At 45.7% G+C, this 15,754-nt stretch overlaps 1 protein-coding gene across 1 annotated transcript in view; it reads left to right on the forward strand.

Annotated features, from left to right (window-relative positions):
- Nucleotides 1-15,754, forward strand: part of STX18 (syntaxin 18) — a 115,615-nt gene that overhangs the window by 83,878 nt on the left and 15,983 nt on the right. The window contains exon 6 of the mRNA XM_068975311.1: nt 11,401-11,516. Within this exon, the coding sequence (XP_068831412.1) occupies nt 11,401-11,516 (116 nt within the window). The remainder of the gene's footprint in view (nt 1-11,400; nt 11,517-15,754) is intronic.

Genomic DNA, 15,754 nt, shown 5'->3' on the forward strand with positions numbered 1-15,754 from the left:
TCTTCCAAGGAATAACTGTCTTTTAATTTCATGGCTGCAGTCACCATCTGCAGTGATTTTGGAGCCCAAAAAAATAAAGTCTGACACTGTTTCTACTGTTTCCCCATCTATTTCCCATGAAGTGATGGGACCAGATGCCATGATCTTCATTTTCTGAATGCCAGCGTCAGGGTTTTTTGCAATGAGTCAGTGTGGCCAAAGTATTGGAGCTTCAGCTTTAACATCAGTCCTTCCAGTGAATATTCAGGGTTGATTTCCTTTAGGATTGACTAGTTTGATCTTCTTGCAGTCCAAGGGACTCTCAAAAGTCTTCTCCAACACTGCAGTTGGAAAGCCTCAATTCTTTGGTGCTTAGCCTTCTTTATGCTCCAACTGTCACATCTGTCCATGACTACCAGAAAAACCGTCGCTTTGACTATATGGACCTTTGTTGGCAAAGTCACGTCTCTTTTTTTTTAATATGCTGTCTAGGTTTGTCATGGCTTTTCTTCCAAGGAGTAGTGAGTGGTTAACACATGTTAACTTGTACTGTTATCTGCTGTTAAGCATTTGCCATGTGTCAGGCATTATTGTTTATTTCATTTAATCCTCACAGCCACTTTGTTAGTAACTACTAGTATCTCATTTTATAGAGGAAATTGAGACTCAAGAAATTTGGGTTACTTGCCCAGTGTCACACAGCTGAACTCAGATTTGAACGTCAGATTAACCAGGGTTATCTCAAACAATGGGCTTTGTGTTGGAGGTTGAATGAAAATAATCTGGGTAAAGGATCAGAAAAGGTGTACACCTGTGGTGGATTCATGTTGATATATGGCAAAACCAATACAATATTGTAAAGTAATTAGCCTCCAATTAAATAAATTTATATTTTTAAAAAAAAGGATCAGAAAGGAAGAATGGCTCAGGCAGGAGGGCAGGCGGAGTGTTTGCCCAAAGCAGGTCCTGGGAGAAGAAACAAGGGCTCTGACGGTATTCCGTGTGCTGTCGAGATGGGGTGTGGTCACTGGGTCTCACGCCCACCAGAAAGAGATGCTAACTTCTGCTTCCTGATCCCAGGCGGTCCCTGACCCTTGAGACTTAGCAGGTCCCTTGAGTAAGGTAAGAAGGGGGCTCTTGCTGCTGCCTCCTCAGCTCCTGGTTCTCAGCAGAGGTTTGGACAAATTAAGATCAGTCAGATGGGAATTGTTCTCATTTAGGCTGTGAAGTTCAGCCTCATCTCCTGTCAGATAGCTGCCCTGTGCCAATTACTTTGAGCAGAGGACCTTGAGGGAGATAACTGTGTGAGCCGCCTCAGCGTGGTGCAGCCCTCCCTTCTAGTTCTTTCCTCTCCTTACCCCAGAAGGCACCTGCCTAAAACATATGTATGCTTGTAGCACTCCCTTTCTCCAGTGTCTTACAGAGCTAACCGTCACAGCGGGACATTCCGGGCCCATAATACTTTGTTTTTTCAGTTGGTCCCCATGGCTTTATGCTCTGACCAAAGCTGACTACTTGTGTCCTTTGACATTCTTGTGCCTTCATCCTTTCTGATTTCTTTGCCTAGAATGGCCTTCATACATACACGCTTGTATTCTCTGTCCCTCTTCCCCCACTCAGGTGACCCACCACTGTAGTTTGATAACACCTGAACTGGCCTAGACCCTGTTTGCAGACAGGAGTCCCCTGATCAAACAGCAGTATCAAATTGCCATAGATGTTTCTAAATAGTTATTCTTCATTTTTGTACTTACTCATAGCAGGCCAGTAACAAACAGTTCATAGTCTCATACTGGTCTGTGGATCACACTTGAGTATCACTGGCCTGAAAATCACTCAGTATGAAGTACATGCCCAGTAAATATCTGTAAGTGTGAAGATGGCTTAGATGATATGATGCATTTCCTGCTCTGGGGGAGTCCAGGGGAGTCCAAGAGACCTGTGCCCTGGTGGACACCTTAGTCTGACAGCCGTCCTTGAAAGGAGAGTACTACAGTACTAAGGATCAGTGTGGGTTTTCTCCTTTCTACCTAGAGCCTTTGTTGAGACATTGTTGTTGTTCACAACAACACTCAGTCTTGTCCAACTCTTTGCGACCCCATGGACTGCAGCACACCAAGCTTCCCTGTCCATCACCAACTCCCAGAGCTTGCTCAAATTCATGTCCATCAAGTCAGTGATGCCATCCAACCATCTCATCCTCTGTTGTCCCCTTCTCCTCCTTCAATCTTTCCCAGCATCAGGGTCTTTTCCAATGAGTCAGTTCTTCACATCAGGTGGCCAAAGTACTGGAGCTTCAGCTTCAGCATCAGTCCTTCCAATGAATATTCAGGACTGATTTCCTTTAAGATTGACTCTTTTGATCTCCTTGCACTCTGAAATAGTTATCACTTTTCTCTAATATTTGTGTAGGGCTTTATCTAAGGATTTCAAAGAACTTCTTCCATGTAGTTTCTTGTTTCAGACCTGGAAAAAGTGTTTCTCTCCCTCTCCTCTCTATCCTTCTGTTCTTCCCAAATTTTATATAAAATCCCAGAGTTTTTCAAATAAGGGGCCTGGAAACAGATGTTGGCCAGGTAGAAACTGTTTTGATTGCAGTTATGAAATGCTCAGCTTTCAGTTAGAGAAATCAATTAAAGTAAATCACGGAGCATAAACTGATCTTTCTGATGACTTTTTTAAAAAATTGCTTTTTTCAAATTGCCTTCAACTAGTTAATTTGTAATTTCCCTGAGGATTTCAATAGACATTCTGTGTATAATTAGATCTGTTTTTATCACTTAAAAAAAGGCGAAAAAAGCGCTCAACTTTGTCTAAGTCTGCTGCATTGCAGTCCTTTGTTCATTTTAAATTAAAAACTGGCACATTAGCATACTCTGGACACAAAGGGTGACAGATATTAATGGAACCCTTTATTTAAAAGTCAGTTAAGCCCCTCTCCTTCCTGAACAGTTAAGTCCTGCAGCCATGGAGTGGGTCAGAGTAAGGGGAGGTGTCCACAGCTATGGGGACGTTTCCCGGGGCAGCTCAGAGCCTGAGCGAGCTGAGGGGGTCTGCCTCAGCATGGGCAGCAAGAGCCTGCGCCGCGACAGGGGAGGAGAGGCGGTGGAAGAGGCAGATGGGTTGTATGCAGGGGGATCGATCAAATAATGAACACAGAAGGATAATGGAAGGCACGTTCAGACTCTCAGGGGAGTGAAAGGGATGTTGGATTAGAATGAAAAGGACTGGTGTGAACTCATGGTTTCCAGTTTACATAGGTGGACATAGAAATGAAATGTGGTCGTAAACGTGTGTGCATATCTAGTTCTGCAAAAGCAGACCAATTTTTCTGGCTCTGTCCGCTGACAGAGCCTGGACACACTGACATCCCAGAGGTAATAAGCATGTTTAGCACTCAGATCTTGGCTTCTAAATAGCAATTTCAACTTCCAGGAACCGGGGCTCCTTGCAGAAATGACTGAGTCTGGGGCTAGGTCAGGGAAAGTATAAAATGAACTTGGAGCATATTGTTGTACCAGAAAGCAAGGGAAGGCTCAGAGAGTGATGGGGACCTGCAAAAAGGACATAAACCAGTTTGAAAGCTGCCGGTGACCAAATTAAAGACAAAGGACAGGCTTCCCTGACCTTCACCATCTCCTGGAGTTTGTTCAAACTCATGTCCATTAAGTAAGTGATGCCATCTGACCATCTCATCCTCTGCCACCCCTTCTCCTCCTGCCTTCAGTCTTTCCCAGCATCAGTTCTTTTCCAGTGAGTCGACTGTTTGCATTCGGTGGCCAAAGTATTGGAGTTTCAGCATCAGTCCTTCCAATGAATATTCAACTTTCATCTTTAGGAAATACTAAAATATTCAGAGGTGAAGGGGCATCAGGTTGGCATATTACTCTCCAGTGGTACAGTAAAAAGCATTCTCGATACTGTCCTTCAGATTACTATGCCTGTGACTATATTTATTTCACAAGAAAATAAAATGCTAAAAGGTCGCGTCTCACACATGTTAGAAAGGCTAAAAGAAAAGTGACACTTCAGGGAGGGTGTGCAGCAGCTGGAACTCTCGTTTATGACTGGTGGGAGTATAAAGTAACTGTGTATTGCGTGCATGCTTAGTCACCAGTCGTGTCTGACTCTTTGCAGCCCCACAGACTGTAGCCCGCCAGGCCCCTCCGTTCATGGGATTCTCCAGGCAAGAATGCTGGAGTGGATAGTCATTCCCTTCTCCAAGGGATCTTCCTGACCAGGGATCGATCCTGGGTCTCCTGCATTGAAAGCAGATCCTTGACCATCTGAGCCACTAGGGAAGCCTTGTATTCAGTTCAGTTCAGTTCAGTTCAGTTCAGTCGCTCAGTCGTGTCCGACTCTTCGCGACCCCATGAATCACAGCACGCCAGGCCTCCCTGTCCATCACCAACTCCCGGAGTTCACTCAGACTCACGTCCATCGAGTCCGTGATGCCATCCAGCCATCTCATCCTCAGCCGTCCCCTTCTCCTCCTGCCCCCAATCCCTCCCAGCATCAGAGTCTTTTCCAATGAGTCAACTCTTCACATGAGGTGGCCAAAGTACTGGAGTTTCAGCTTTAGCATCATTCCTTCCAAAGAAATCCCAGGGCTGATCTCCTTCAGAATGGACTGGTTGGATCTCCTTGCAGTCCAAGGGATTCTCAAGAGTCTTCTCCAACACCACAGTTCAAAAGCATCAATTTTTCGTCACTCAGCCTTCTTCACAGTCCAACTCTCACATCCATACATGACCACTGGAAAAACCATAGCCTTGACTAGCCAGGCCTTAGTCGGCAAAGTAATGTCTTTGCTTTTGAATATGCTATCTAGGTTGGTCATAACTTTTCTTCCAAGGAGTAAGTGTCTTTTAATTTCATGGCTGCAGTCACCATCTGCAGTGATTTTGGAGCCCAAGAAAATAAAGTCTGACACTGTTACTACTGTTTCCCCATCTATTTCCCATGAAGTGATGGGACCAGGTGCCATGATCTTCGTTTTCTGAATGTTGAGCTGTAAGCCAACTTTTTCACTCTCCTCTTTCACTATCATCAAGAGGCTTTTTAGTTCTTCTTCACTTTCTGCCATAAGGGTGGTGTCATCTGCATAATTGAGGTTATTGATATTTCTCCCAGCAATCTTGATTCCAGCTTGTGTTTCTTCCAGTCCAGCGTTTCTCATGATGTACTCTGCATAGAAGTTAAATAAGCAGGGTGACAATATATAGCCTTGACATACTCCTTTTCCTATTTGGAACCAGTCTGTTGTTCCATGTCCAGTTCTAACTGTTGCTTCCTGACCTGCATACAGATTTCTCAAGAGGCAGGTCAGGTGGTCTGGTATTCCCATCTCTTTCAGAATTTTCCACAGTTTATTGTGATCCACACAGTCAAAGGCTTTGGCATAGTCAATAAAGCAGAAATAGATGTTTTTCTGGAACTCTCTTGCTTTTTTGATGATCCAGCAGATGTTGGCAATTTGATGTCTGGTTCCTCTGCCTTTTCTAAAACCAGCTTGAACATCAGAGAGTTCATGGTTCACGTATTGCTGAAGCCTGGCTTGGAGAATTTTGAGCATTACTTTACTAGCATGTGAGATCAGTGCAAACTGTGCGGTAGTTTGAGCATTCTTTTGCATTGCCTTTCTTTGGAATTGGAATGAAAACTGACCTTTTCCAGTCCTGTGGCCACTGCTGAGTTTTCCAAATTTGCTGGCATATTGAATGCAACACTTTCACAGCATCATCTTTTAGGATTTGAAACAGCTCAACTGGAATTCCATCACCTCCACTAGCTTTGTTCGTAGTGATGCTTTCTAAGGCCCACTTGATTTCACTTTCCAAGATGTCTGGCTCTAGATTAGTGATCACATCATCATGATTATCTGGGTCATGAAGATCTTTTTTGTAGAGTTCTTCTGTGTATTCTTGCCACCTCTTCTTAATATCTTCTGCTTCTGTTAGGTCCGTACCATTTCTGTCCTTTATCGAGCCCATCCTTGCATGAAATGTTCCCTTGGTGTCTCTAATTTTCTTGAAGAGATCTCTAGTCTTTCCCATTCTGTTGTTTTCCTCTATTTCTTTGCATTGATCACTGAAGAAGGCTCTCTTATCTCTTCTTCCTATTCTTTGGAACTCTGTATTCAGATGCTTATATCTTTCCTTTCCTCCTTTGCTTTTCACCTCTCTTCTTTTCACAGCTATTTGTAAGGCCTCCCCAGACAGCCATTTTGCTTTTTTGCATTTCTTTTCCATGGGGATGGTCTTGATCCCTGTCTCCTGTACAGTGTCATGAACCTCATTCCATAGTTCATCAGGCACTCTATCTTTCAGATCTAGGCCCTTAAATCTATTTCTCACTTCCACTGTATAATCATAAGGGATTTTATTTAGGTCATACCTGAATGGTCTAGCAGTTTTCCCTACTTTCTTCAATTTAAGTCTGAATTTGGTGATAAGGGGTTCATGATCTGAGCCACAGTCAGCTCCTGGTCTTGTTTTTGTTGACTGTATAGAGCTTCTCCATCTTTGGCTGCATAGAATATAATCAATCTGATTTTGGTGTTGACCATCTAAACACCCAAATAGTTCTCCAAAGTTAAGTGACCATCTGATGACCCAGCAATTCCACACCTTTGTTCTTTATGCCTAGAATATTTTTTCTGCTCTTCTGTGCCTGGCAAAACTTTACTTCTCTTTTAAGAGCTTGCCTAAGTGATACCTCCCCTGAGAAGCCCCTGGGTATTTCTACTCTTTGAATTAATAGCAGTTATATTTTTAAAGTACTTAGCTTTGATGTAATACTGTTTGTTTGTTTTTCTTTTGGTCTAGTGAGTCATTTGGTCTTTGCAGTGATTTTGAGTGTTAATATTGGAAAGGTACCCAAAGCCAGGTTTCTCATTCTCAAAGAAGTGAAAGGAGAAAGGCAGAATGAACCTTGTTTTATTGGTCAGAACAAAAGATACCGGAAGCTACTTTACAAATGCAGAAACTGAGGCCCAGTACTTAGAAGGTGAGCCAGAGCAGCCAGAGCAGTACGTGCTTCACGCCAACCTCTGTGCTAAGTACATTGTCACGGGTGACCTCATGCAGTGTTTGCAAGATTCTTCTTTGTAGAAAAGTGCTTTGCAGATGAAGAAATCTCAGGGGATTGAAAAAAACAACAACAGGAAAGTGTCACATTGCAGACAGGTGGCAGACCAGAATCCAAACCCGCTTTTTGTCTCCAAACAGATTTCTGAGCATATCTTTCTCAGACAGATGGGCAGTCAGCCAATAGTTTAAGGACTGTGTCCCCATCCGCCGTAGATTTGTGGAATTACTGGAGTAGCCTGTCAACCGAGACCGTCCAGGAGGACATCAGGCCAGTCCTACCAAGGAACGTGGCAGAGGACAAGGCTGCCTTGCCACTGAGGCATGGCCACCACCCCGAGACCTCCTCTCTGCTGATCTACCAAGACTCCTCAGATCCTTCCCTCTCCACAGCACCAGCCTGGAAGATGAGGACTAGTTGGCCCATGACTGCAGACCCTACTGAGTCCCTTACACTGATAGCAGCAGTGTTTGTGCCAGCTGCTTCCTGCTTTTCCTCCATTGATTTGTATCTTGACAGAATCTTTTTTAAAAAATGTTTATTTCTTTAGGGTTTCTCAAGATTATCTAACCCCTCTGCCTTTTCTCGTTATACAGTGATTCAAGTAGCAGTAGCAAGAGTGGTAGTAATAGCTAATTTTTTCATCCTTTGCCCTAGACTGTGCTAAAGATTTACATGTAAACCAGTAGAAAGATGCTTTTACAGTCCCATTTTACAGAGGAGAAAACAGGCTAAGAAATGCTGTCACTTGTTATTTAGTTACTGAAAAAAAAATCTGAAAATTCTGACAAATGGATGTCTTATTCATGCTATACTAGTTTGAACGTGGCTAAGGTGTCAGGTTGGGTACATGCGTGCCCAGTAGCTCAGTCGTGTCCCACTCTTTGCGACCCCATGGACTCTAGCCTGCCAGGCTCCTCTGTCCTTGGAACTTCCCAGGCAAGAATACTGGAGAGCATTGCTGTTCCCTACTCCAGGAGATCTTCCTGACCCAAGGATTGAACCCACGTCTCACATGTCTCCTGCATTTGCAGGCGTGTTTCCAGTCTCATCGCCTGGGCAGCCCAGGGTGTCAGGTTGCCACATACTAAATCCCAAAACTCATCTTTGAGATAAAATGTTAGGAAGTAAGTAATAAATAATCATATTTATACATTTAATGTTAAACAAGATAGGCCCTTGTTTTGTGTTTTTCTTTTCAGTTATGGTTTCAACTGGCTTTTTTGCTTAACCAATTTTTTATCCATGTTGTGTTTATCCAAAGTTTTTTCTTCTTTATTAATGAATAGCATTGTACTGCATGAATTGTTGGTCTCTCTGTTCTATCCACACAGTTGGTTTGTCCGTTCACCTGTTGGTGGACATTCGAGTTGTTTCTACTGTTCTGGCTGTTACAGATAAGGATGCCGTGAACATTCTTGGATAGATCTGTGTGTGGATGTATCTTTTCACTTTTCTTGTGTAAATACCTAAAAGTGGAGCTGCTCTGTCAACGTGGAGATGTTTCTTAAGCTGTTTTAGGTTTTCCAAAGTGGACTTATTATTTTACCCTCCTCCCAGCAATGTGTGAGAGTTAGTGTTGCTCCCTGTATTCACCAGGGTTTGGAGATGGTAACTTTTTTGAGCCATTCTAGTGGCAATGTCACAGTATCTGACTATCGTTTTGTTACTCCATGTTGTTGGACACCTTTTCCTCTGCTTTATTGACCGTTTGTATGTCTTCTGTGAAATTCTGTTCATCTTTGTACATATCTGTGATACTTAGAATGTCAAATGTATTTTTCTAAGACGGTTGAACCCAAACATCCCATCCCACATGGTCTTATTTAAAATGTGATTTTGTTCTTGCTTCACTGAGAGGGAGATGTGTGGTCTGTGTTCCCTCTCCTTGAACCTGAGTGGACCGTCACAACTGCCTGGACAGTGGGATGTGACAGAAATGACAGTTTGTTGTAAACGGAGGCTGAGACTGTTATAAAGAAGCACTGAAGCTTCTGCCGTGGTCTCTGAGACTGCTTGCTCTGGGGGAAGCCAGCTACCATGCCCTGTGACACACTGACGTGCCCACGAGGAAGGGACCAGGCTCCTGCCAGCACTGTCTCACAGCCGTGAGAATGAGCCTCCTTGGAAGGGACTCCTCTAACCCCAGGCAAGCCTTCAGGTGGTGGGGCCCTCTACCCTATAGCAGTGCCCTCATGAGTCAGAACCGCCCGGCCAAGCTGCTCCCAAATTCCTGGCCCCAGAAACACCACTAGATGGTGAAAGTGAAAATGTTAGTCTCTCAGTCATGTCTGACTCTTGGCAATCCCATGGACTGTGACCCACCAGGCTTCTCTGTCCATGGGATTATCCTGGTAAGAATACTGGAGTGTGTGGCCGTTTCCTTCTTCAGGGGATCTTCCTGACTCAGGGACTGAACCCAGGTCTCCTTCACTGCAGGCAGATTCTTTACCACTGAGCCACCTTAAGTGGTTGTTACTGTTTCAAGGTGCATACATTTTAGATAGCTGTTACTCAGCCTCAGTAACTGGAGCCCTTAGCGTGACTGATCATATAATTACTCGACAATTCTTTTGTTACTGTTGTAGAGGAGCAGTTCCTATAAACAGCCTTTCTTAGAACACTAGTCTTTTGGAAAAAAAAAAAAACAATGAAAATGGCCTCTGTGGTCAGGTTATTTGGAAGAGACATCCTTTTTGGAAATTCAGTGTGTATTTTAATATATACAGCTCTGGAAAGTTGCAGAGTCAAGTACCCATCCGGCTTTGAGTCCACTCTCTCAGCCTCTCTTGGTCACTGCAGTCCCTTCTTACAGAACCTGGTGGATAGAACCTCCTCTTCACAGGGCAGTTAGTTGTTCAGAGTGTGGCCTCCAAGATGGGTTCCCTGAGGCCACATCCCAGCCCCACCATGTACTCACTGTTTGGCCCGGGCAAGTTTCCTGACTTCCCCGCACCTCACTTTCCTCCTCTGTGAAAAGACCATTAATATTAGTAACTGCCGCTTCCCTGGTGGTGCAGAGGTTAAAGCGTCTGCCTGCAGTGTGGGAGACCTAGGTTCAATCCCTGGGTTGGGAGGATCCCCTGAAGAAGGAAATGGCAATGCACTCCAGTATTCTTGCCTGGAGAATCCCATGGATGGAGGAGCTTGGTGAGCTACAGTCCACGTGTTGCAAAGAGTCGGACACGACTGAGCGACTTCACTTTCACTTTCACTTTCATAGGGATGTATGGCATTAACTTAAGTTTATGCATATAAAGGTACTTAGAAGAGTGCCCAGTACCTGAGAAGCCCTCAATAAATGTTAACTGGCATTAATAATTTCATCCTGATATGCATTTGCATTGTTCTTTTTGAGTCTTTCTGCCTCATAACATGGAAGTTATCATAGGTCGTTTTTAGCAATCTGCCTACAATTTTCATAGTGTTTTATGAGTTCCAATACAAGGCCCCTTATCTCATAACCAATTTTTTTTCTCTTATTAACAATGCACTGAGAATTATAAAGCATCCATTCATTCACCCTATGTTTATTAAACCCTGAACGCCACACACTCATCTTGAACCCAGGGCCACACAACAGCCACGACTTAACACAGTCGGGGGCCCTGCTCCCAGAGCATATACTCCAGTGGAACGAGACAGTAACCAAATGAAAGGGCAAGGTCACCCCAGCCCACAGTGACTGCTGGGAAAAAGACAGACAGGCGCTGGGGCACGGAGTGGCCAGAGGAGGCCTTCTGCAGGCAGGAGCATGAGACAAGGTGGGCGGGATGTCTCCTGGCCCTGGGGATGGAAGAGAATACACTGTGGGAGCAAGCCCCGGGCCAGGGCTGGCGATGAGGCTGAGAGACCTGACACAGGGCCTTGCTCCCTGTGGGTGTGTGAAGACTCGTGCTTCTACAGTTCAGTTTTAAGATGATACTTGTGTATCGTGTGTTATGTAACATGTGCGTGTATTTATTCAGCCCCACTTCTGCATTGGTGCACGACCAGCTCTTGGGTTTGTTGAACTTGGAGCAGTGGGCTGGCCCTTGCTGCCACGTCTCGAGTGTGGGGTCAGGAGGTAGGGTGGGTTCCTGCGTCCTTTCCTTTGACGCCTGCTGACGGCACTCCTCCGGGTGCGGGCCGTCACGGGAGTGTGCCGACTGCCCTTTAGTAAGCACCCCCGTTGGACTGTGTCAGGATGGTTGCTGGGCCCAAGGCCGTGGTTCTGCTTTCCAGCTGAGGGCGCAAGGCAAGGATGCAGGGCTCCTCTGTGACTCCTCTCTGTTTTCAGGCGGAATCCTGCTGTGTAAGTAAATGATATAACTGCTGATTTTTCATCTTTAGGTCTAAGCTGGAACCAGAACCAAATGCAAAGACAAGAGAATCCATGTCTTCTGAGAAAGTTTCACAGAGTCCATCAAAAGACTCTGAAGAAAAACCTATCCCTGAAGAATATCCAGGTATGAATTAAAATCAAAATCACGCCTTGCGTCTCTTCCTTATGACGTATGGGCAAAAACACAAAGCAGAACAAGAAGGACCACAGCCCCGAACCTCTTGTGCTTGCGTTTGCATGAAGGCAAGGAAACGTGGCAGCAGCAGCCTTTTTCTGGTCACAGCTGGATCTTAATGACCACTTCAAGGGTGGGACGGGAGGGGCCCCACGGACACCTGGGCACCAGCAGGGTCTAAAGAAAGGGCCTGAGTCTCCACGCACCGGTGGGGTGGGGACTGGAGCCTTAGAACCCAGAGGAACATCAGAGATCTCTGCTTGTCAGTCTCAGGAATGGTAGGGCGCTGCCTCCCCTGCGCCCGTGTCAGCGCTGACCTTATGTGGACCTGACCCTCCTGCCTCGGGTGGGGTGTGTGATGTCAGCAGGCTCCATCAGCCAACTGAGCCAGTGTAACGCACGTCTGGGTTTATATGCTTCGTGTCTTCATGTTTGCTGGCCAGCCTGTCTTAGAGCACCTCCTGACACACATGGGATGCTGGGTAAACACAGTGTCTCTGTACAGCCTGTAACACAGGCAAGTGTACAGAGCGTTGTTGGGGACGTCTTAAGCCCCTGTGTCTGGCCGGGGTGGCAGCGTGTGTAGGGGATGCGTGCTTAGTGTGCTCCATACCTCGGCACTGGGCAGCAGGGTGAGTGCTTGCTGTGCGTGGATCCCAGGATGCTGAGGCCCGCGAGTCTCCCCACCTCCCCTCCTCGCCTTCCCTCCTGTACTCTCACAGTGGCACTCGGTTACTGCACACCTCCCAGGTGCTACCTAGGTGCTGTCCTGAACCTTCATAGACGTCACCACCATCCTTACAGCAGCCCTCTCAGATGGATTTCATGAACTTGTTTTTTCTTAAGATGAGCCTTCCAAAAGGCTCTGAGAGGACCATTGCACAGAGGGCTACGTTTGGACAGGGTCCCTCCAGGTGCTCTGTTGAAACAGATTGTTCAGGGGCTCAGGAAGCAAAATAGGGATAGTTAAGAGGCTGCTAACGGAGAAGGCAATGGCACCTCCAGTACTTAAATCCCAGGGACGGGGGAGCCTGGTGGGCTGCCGTCTATGAGGTCGCACAGAGTCAGACACGACTGAAGCGACTTAGCAGCAGCAGCAGCAGCAGCAAGAGGCTGCTAAAGTCTCCCAGAAACAAGATGATGGTGGGTCACACCAAGCATGGGTAGCCAGGGCCTGGGGGAGAAGGGGTAGAGTTCTGGATATATTTTGAAAGTCGAGCACAGAATCTGCTTCCTGGATGTGGGGCATGAGGAGGAGACGGGTCAAGGAAGGGTGCCGTGGTTGTTTGCAGCGGGAAGAAGGTGGCTGCCGTTCACTGAGATGTGAGAGGCTGAGGAGGGACAGGGTAGGGGCTGCCCGGCCCATAGGTTGAACAGGGAGGTGGGTCTGTGCAGCTGGAGGCCAGGGGACAGGTCTGTAGATCACATGAGACAGGCTGGGATGCCCCAAGGAATGAGGGTTGGTAGAAAGAGGATGAAGGGCTATGCCTCCTGCCACTTGCGATCCTCCCTGCTGTTTCTCCCCGGCACTTGTCTCTACCCTTCTACGTTTTTCTCATTTATACTCTTTATGGTCTGTCTTCCGAGCTAAACCTGAGTCCCACGAGGGCAGAAATTTCTGTATGTGCTTTGCTCACTGCTGTAACACTGGTACCCAGAACAATACCTAGCACATAGGAGGTGCTCGTTAAATCTTTGTTGAAAAGAATGAATGAATGAATGAGCAACTGAAAGAATGAATGAAGCCTCTGTCTGGAATACTGACTGCTTTTAGTTGCTGCGGAACTATTTCCTGAAGCAAAAGGAACTTAATGCCTCTGGGTGGTAGAAAACAAATGGTCAGAGTGAAAGAGCGTCATTCCTCACAGTTTATGCTTTTATCCTAAAGTCACTATTTGGATACTTTATAATCATGCAGTTATCTCCTGACTAAGCCGTCCCCACAAAATATTCAGAGCGCGCGCTCCCATTTGGCTTTTGACCAGCACACGTAGGAGCTGAGTGGTGTGAAGAGTGTCTCCCTGGAGGTCGTCAGCATCCCAGCTGCAGCAGTTAGTGGCACTGCCAAGCACCAGTTCCCCCATTTGCTAAATGAAGACCCCTGGGTCTCAGGACTCTCCCCTCTCCACCTCCACCACCACTTGGTCAGGCCTCTCTCTCCCCCCAGGCATCCCGGCCCCTGCTTCCGGTGGCCTCACTGTCCCCACAGCTCCACCCGGCCACCCTTTCATCCATGGTCGTTAGCTGATGCTTATTTCACAGTCATCACTTTCCTGGTTACATAGAGTCCCTGCTACTGCTGCTAAGTTGCTTCAGTCGTGTCCGACTCTGTGCAACCCATAGACGGCAGCCCACCAGGCACCCCCGTCCCTGGGATTCTCCAGGCAAGAACACTGGGTTGCTATTTCCTTCTCCAATGCGTGAAAGTGAAAAGTGAAAGTGAAGTCTCTCAGACGTGTTGGACTCTTCGCGACCCCATGGACTGCAGCCTACCAGGCTTCTCCGTCCATGAGATTTTCCAGGCAAGAGTCCTAGAGTGGGTTGCCATTGCCTTCTCTGTAGATTCAGATTTTATGATCCTTAGAGTCCCAAAGGGTCATAAAATCTGAGTTGGTGCTCATTAAAAATGTGCACACTTTATGTACCAGTTGCTGCATGTATAACAAGCTTTCTCTGCTTCATTTTGTATGTTTTTCCTGAAAGAAAACTTTACCATTGCTGCACCCCACCTTTATCTATTTCCTGTGCATGGAGATGTGCCATCCTTCCTTCTGAGTGAGAGAAGGGGAAGCATTTGGTTGCAGCATGATGTCATGGAAGGACTGTGAACCTTGGTTTCAGTCTGGCCGCTGTCCTGCACGTGGACAAGTTACTTGAACTCTGAGCCACCACATACAGTATCACATAGCCGTGGTTTGTTGTGAGCACTTCAGGAGCCTGGTATAAAGGGCTAAGCAGTGTCTGGCGCATTGGTTTGTGGAGCCAGCTATGAAGCGATCCATTGCTTGACACTGAGGTTTGGCAGGATTCTTTATCGGATGAACACTGAAAGTGGATTAATAGGCTGACCAAGATAGCAGAGGCAATTAGGAAGGAAGTTTTTTCTATTAATAATAAACAGCCTGGTATTGTATACAGAAAATTTCAAGAGCTCCACCAATAAAGACAAGTAGTAAATGAGTTTCAGCAAGGTTGTGGGATACAAAACCATTAAACAAAAATTTCATTTCTATATACTCAGTGAACAATCCAGAAATGAAATGTAAAAAGCAGGAATTCCCTTGTGATAATATCAAAAAGGATAAACCAAACAGAAGTGTAAGGCTTATACTTTGAAAGCTACAAATCATTGTTGAAAGAAATTTAACATGATCTAAATACACCTAACAGAAGCAGAAGATATTAAGAAGAGGTGGCAAGAATATACAGAAGAACTATACAAAAAAGATCTTCATGACCCATTTAACCACGATGGTGTGATCACCAGCCTAGAGCCAGACATCATGGAATGCAAAGTCAAGTGGGCCTTAGAAAGCATCACTATAAACAAAGCTAGTGGAGGTGATGAAATTCCAGTTGAGCTATTTCAAATCCTAAAAGATGATGTAGTGAAAGTGCTGCACTTAATATGCCAGCAAATTTGGAAACCTCAGCAGTGGCCACAGGACTGGAAAAAGTCAGATTTCATTCTAATCCCAAAGAAAGGCAATGCCAAAGAATGCTCAAACTGCCACACAATTGCACTCATCTCACACGCTACCAAAGTAATGCTCAAAATTCTTGAAGCCAGGCTTCATCAGTACGTAAACTGTGAACTTCCAGATGTTCAAGCTGGATTTAGAAAAAGCAGAGGAACCAGAGATCAAATGGCCAACATCCGTTGGATCAAAGAGAAAAGAAAGAGAGTCCCAGCAAAACATCTACTTCTGCTTTATTGACTACGCCAAAGCCTTTGACTGTGTGGATCACAACAAACTGTGGAAAATTCTTCAAGAGATGGAAATACCAGACCACCTGACCTGCCTCCTGAGAAATCTGTATGCAGGTCAGGAAGCAACAGTTAGAACTGGACATGGAACAACAGACTGGTTCCAAATAGGAAAAGGAGTACCTCAAGGCTGTATACTGTCACCCTGCTTATTTAACTTATATGGAGAGGTCATCATGAGAAATGTTGGGCTGGATGT

Source organism: Capricornis sumatraensis, chromosome 7 (genome assembly GCF_032405125.1).
Source record: "Capricornis sumatraensis isolate serow.1 chromosome 7, serow.2, whole genome shotgun sequence".
NCBI lineage: Eukaryota > Metazoa > Chordata > Mammalia > Artiodactyla > Bovidae > Capricornis > Capricornis sumatraensis.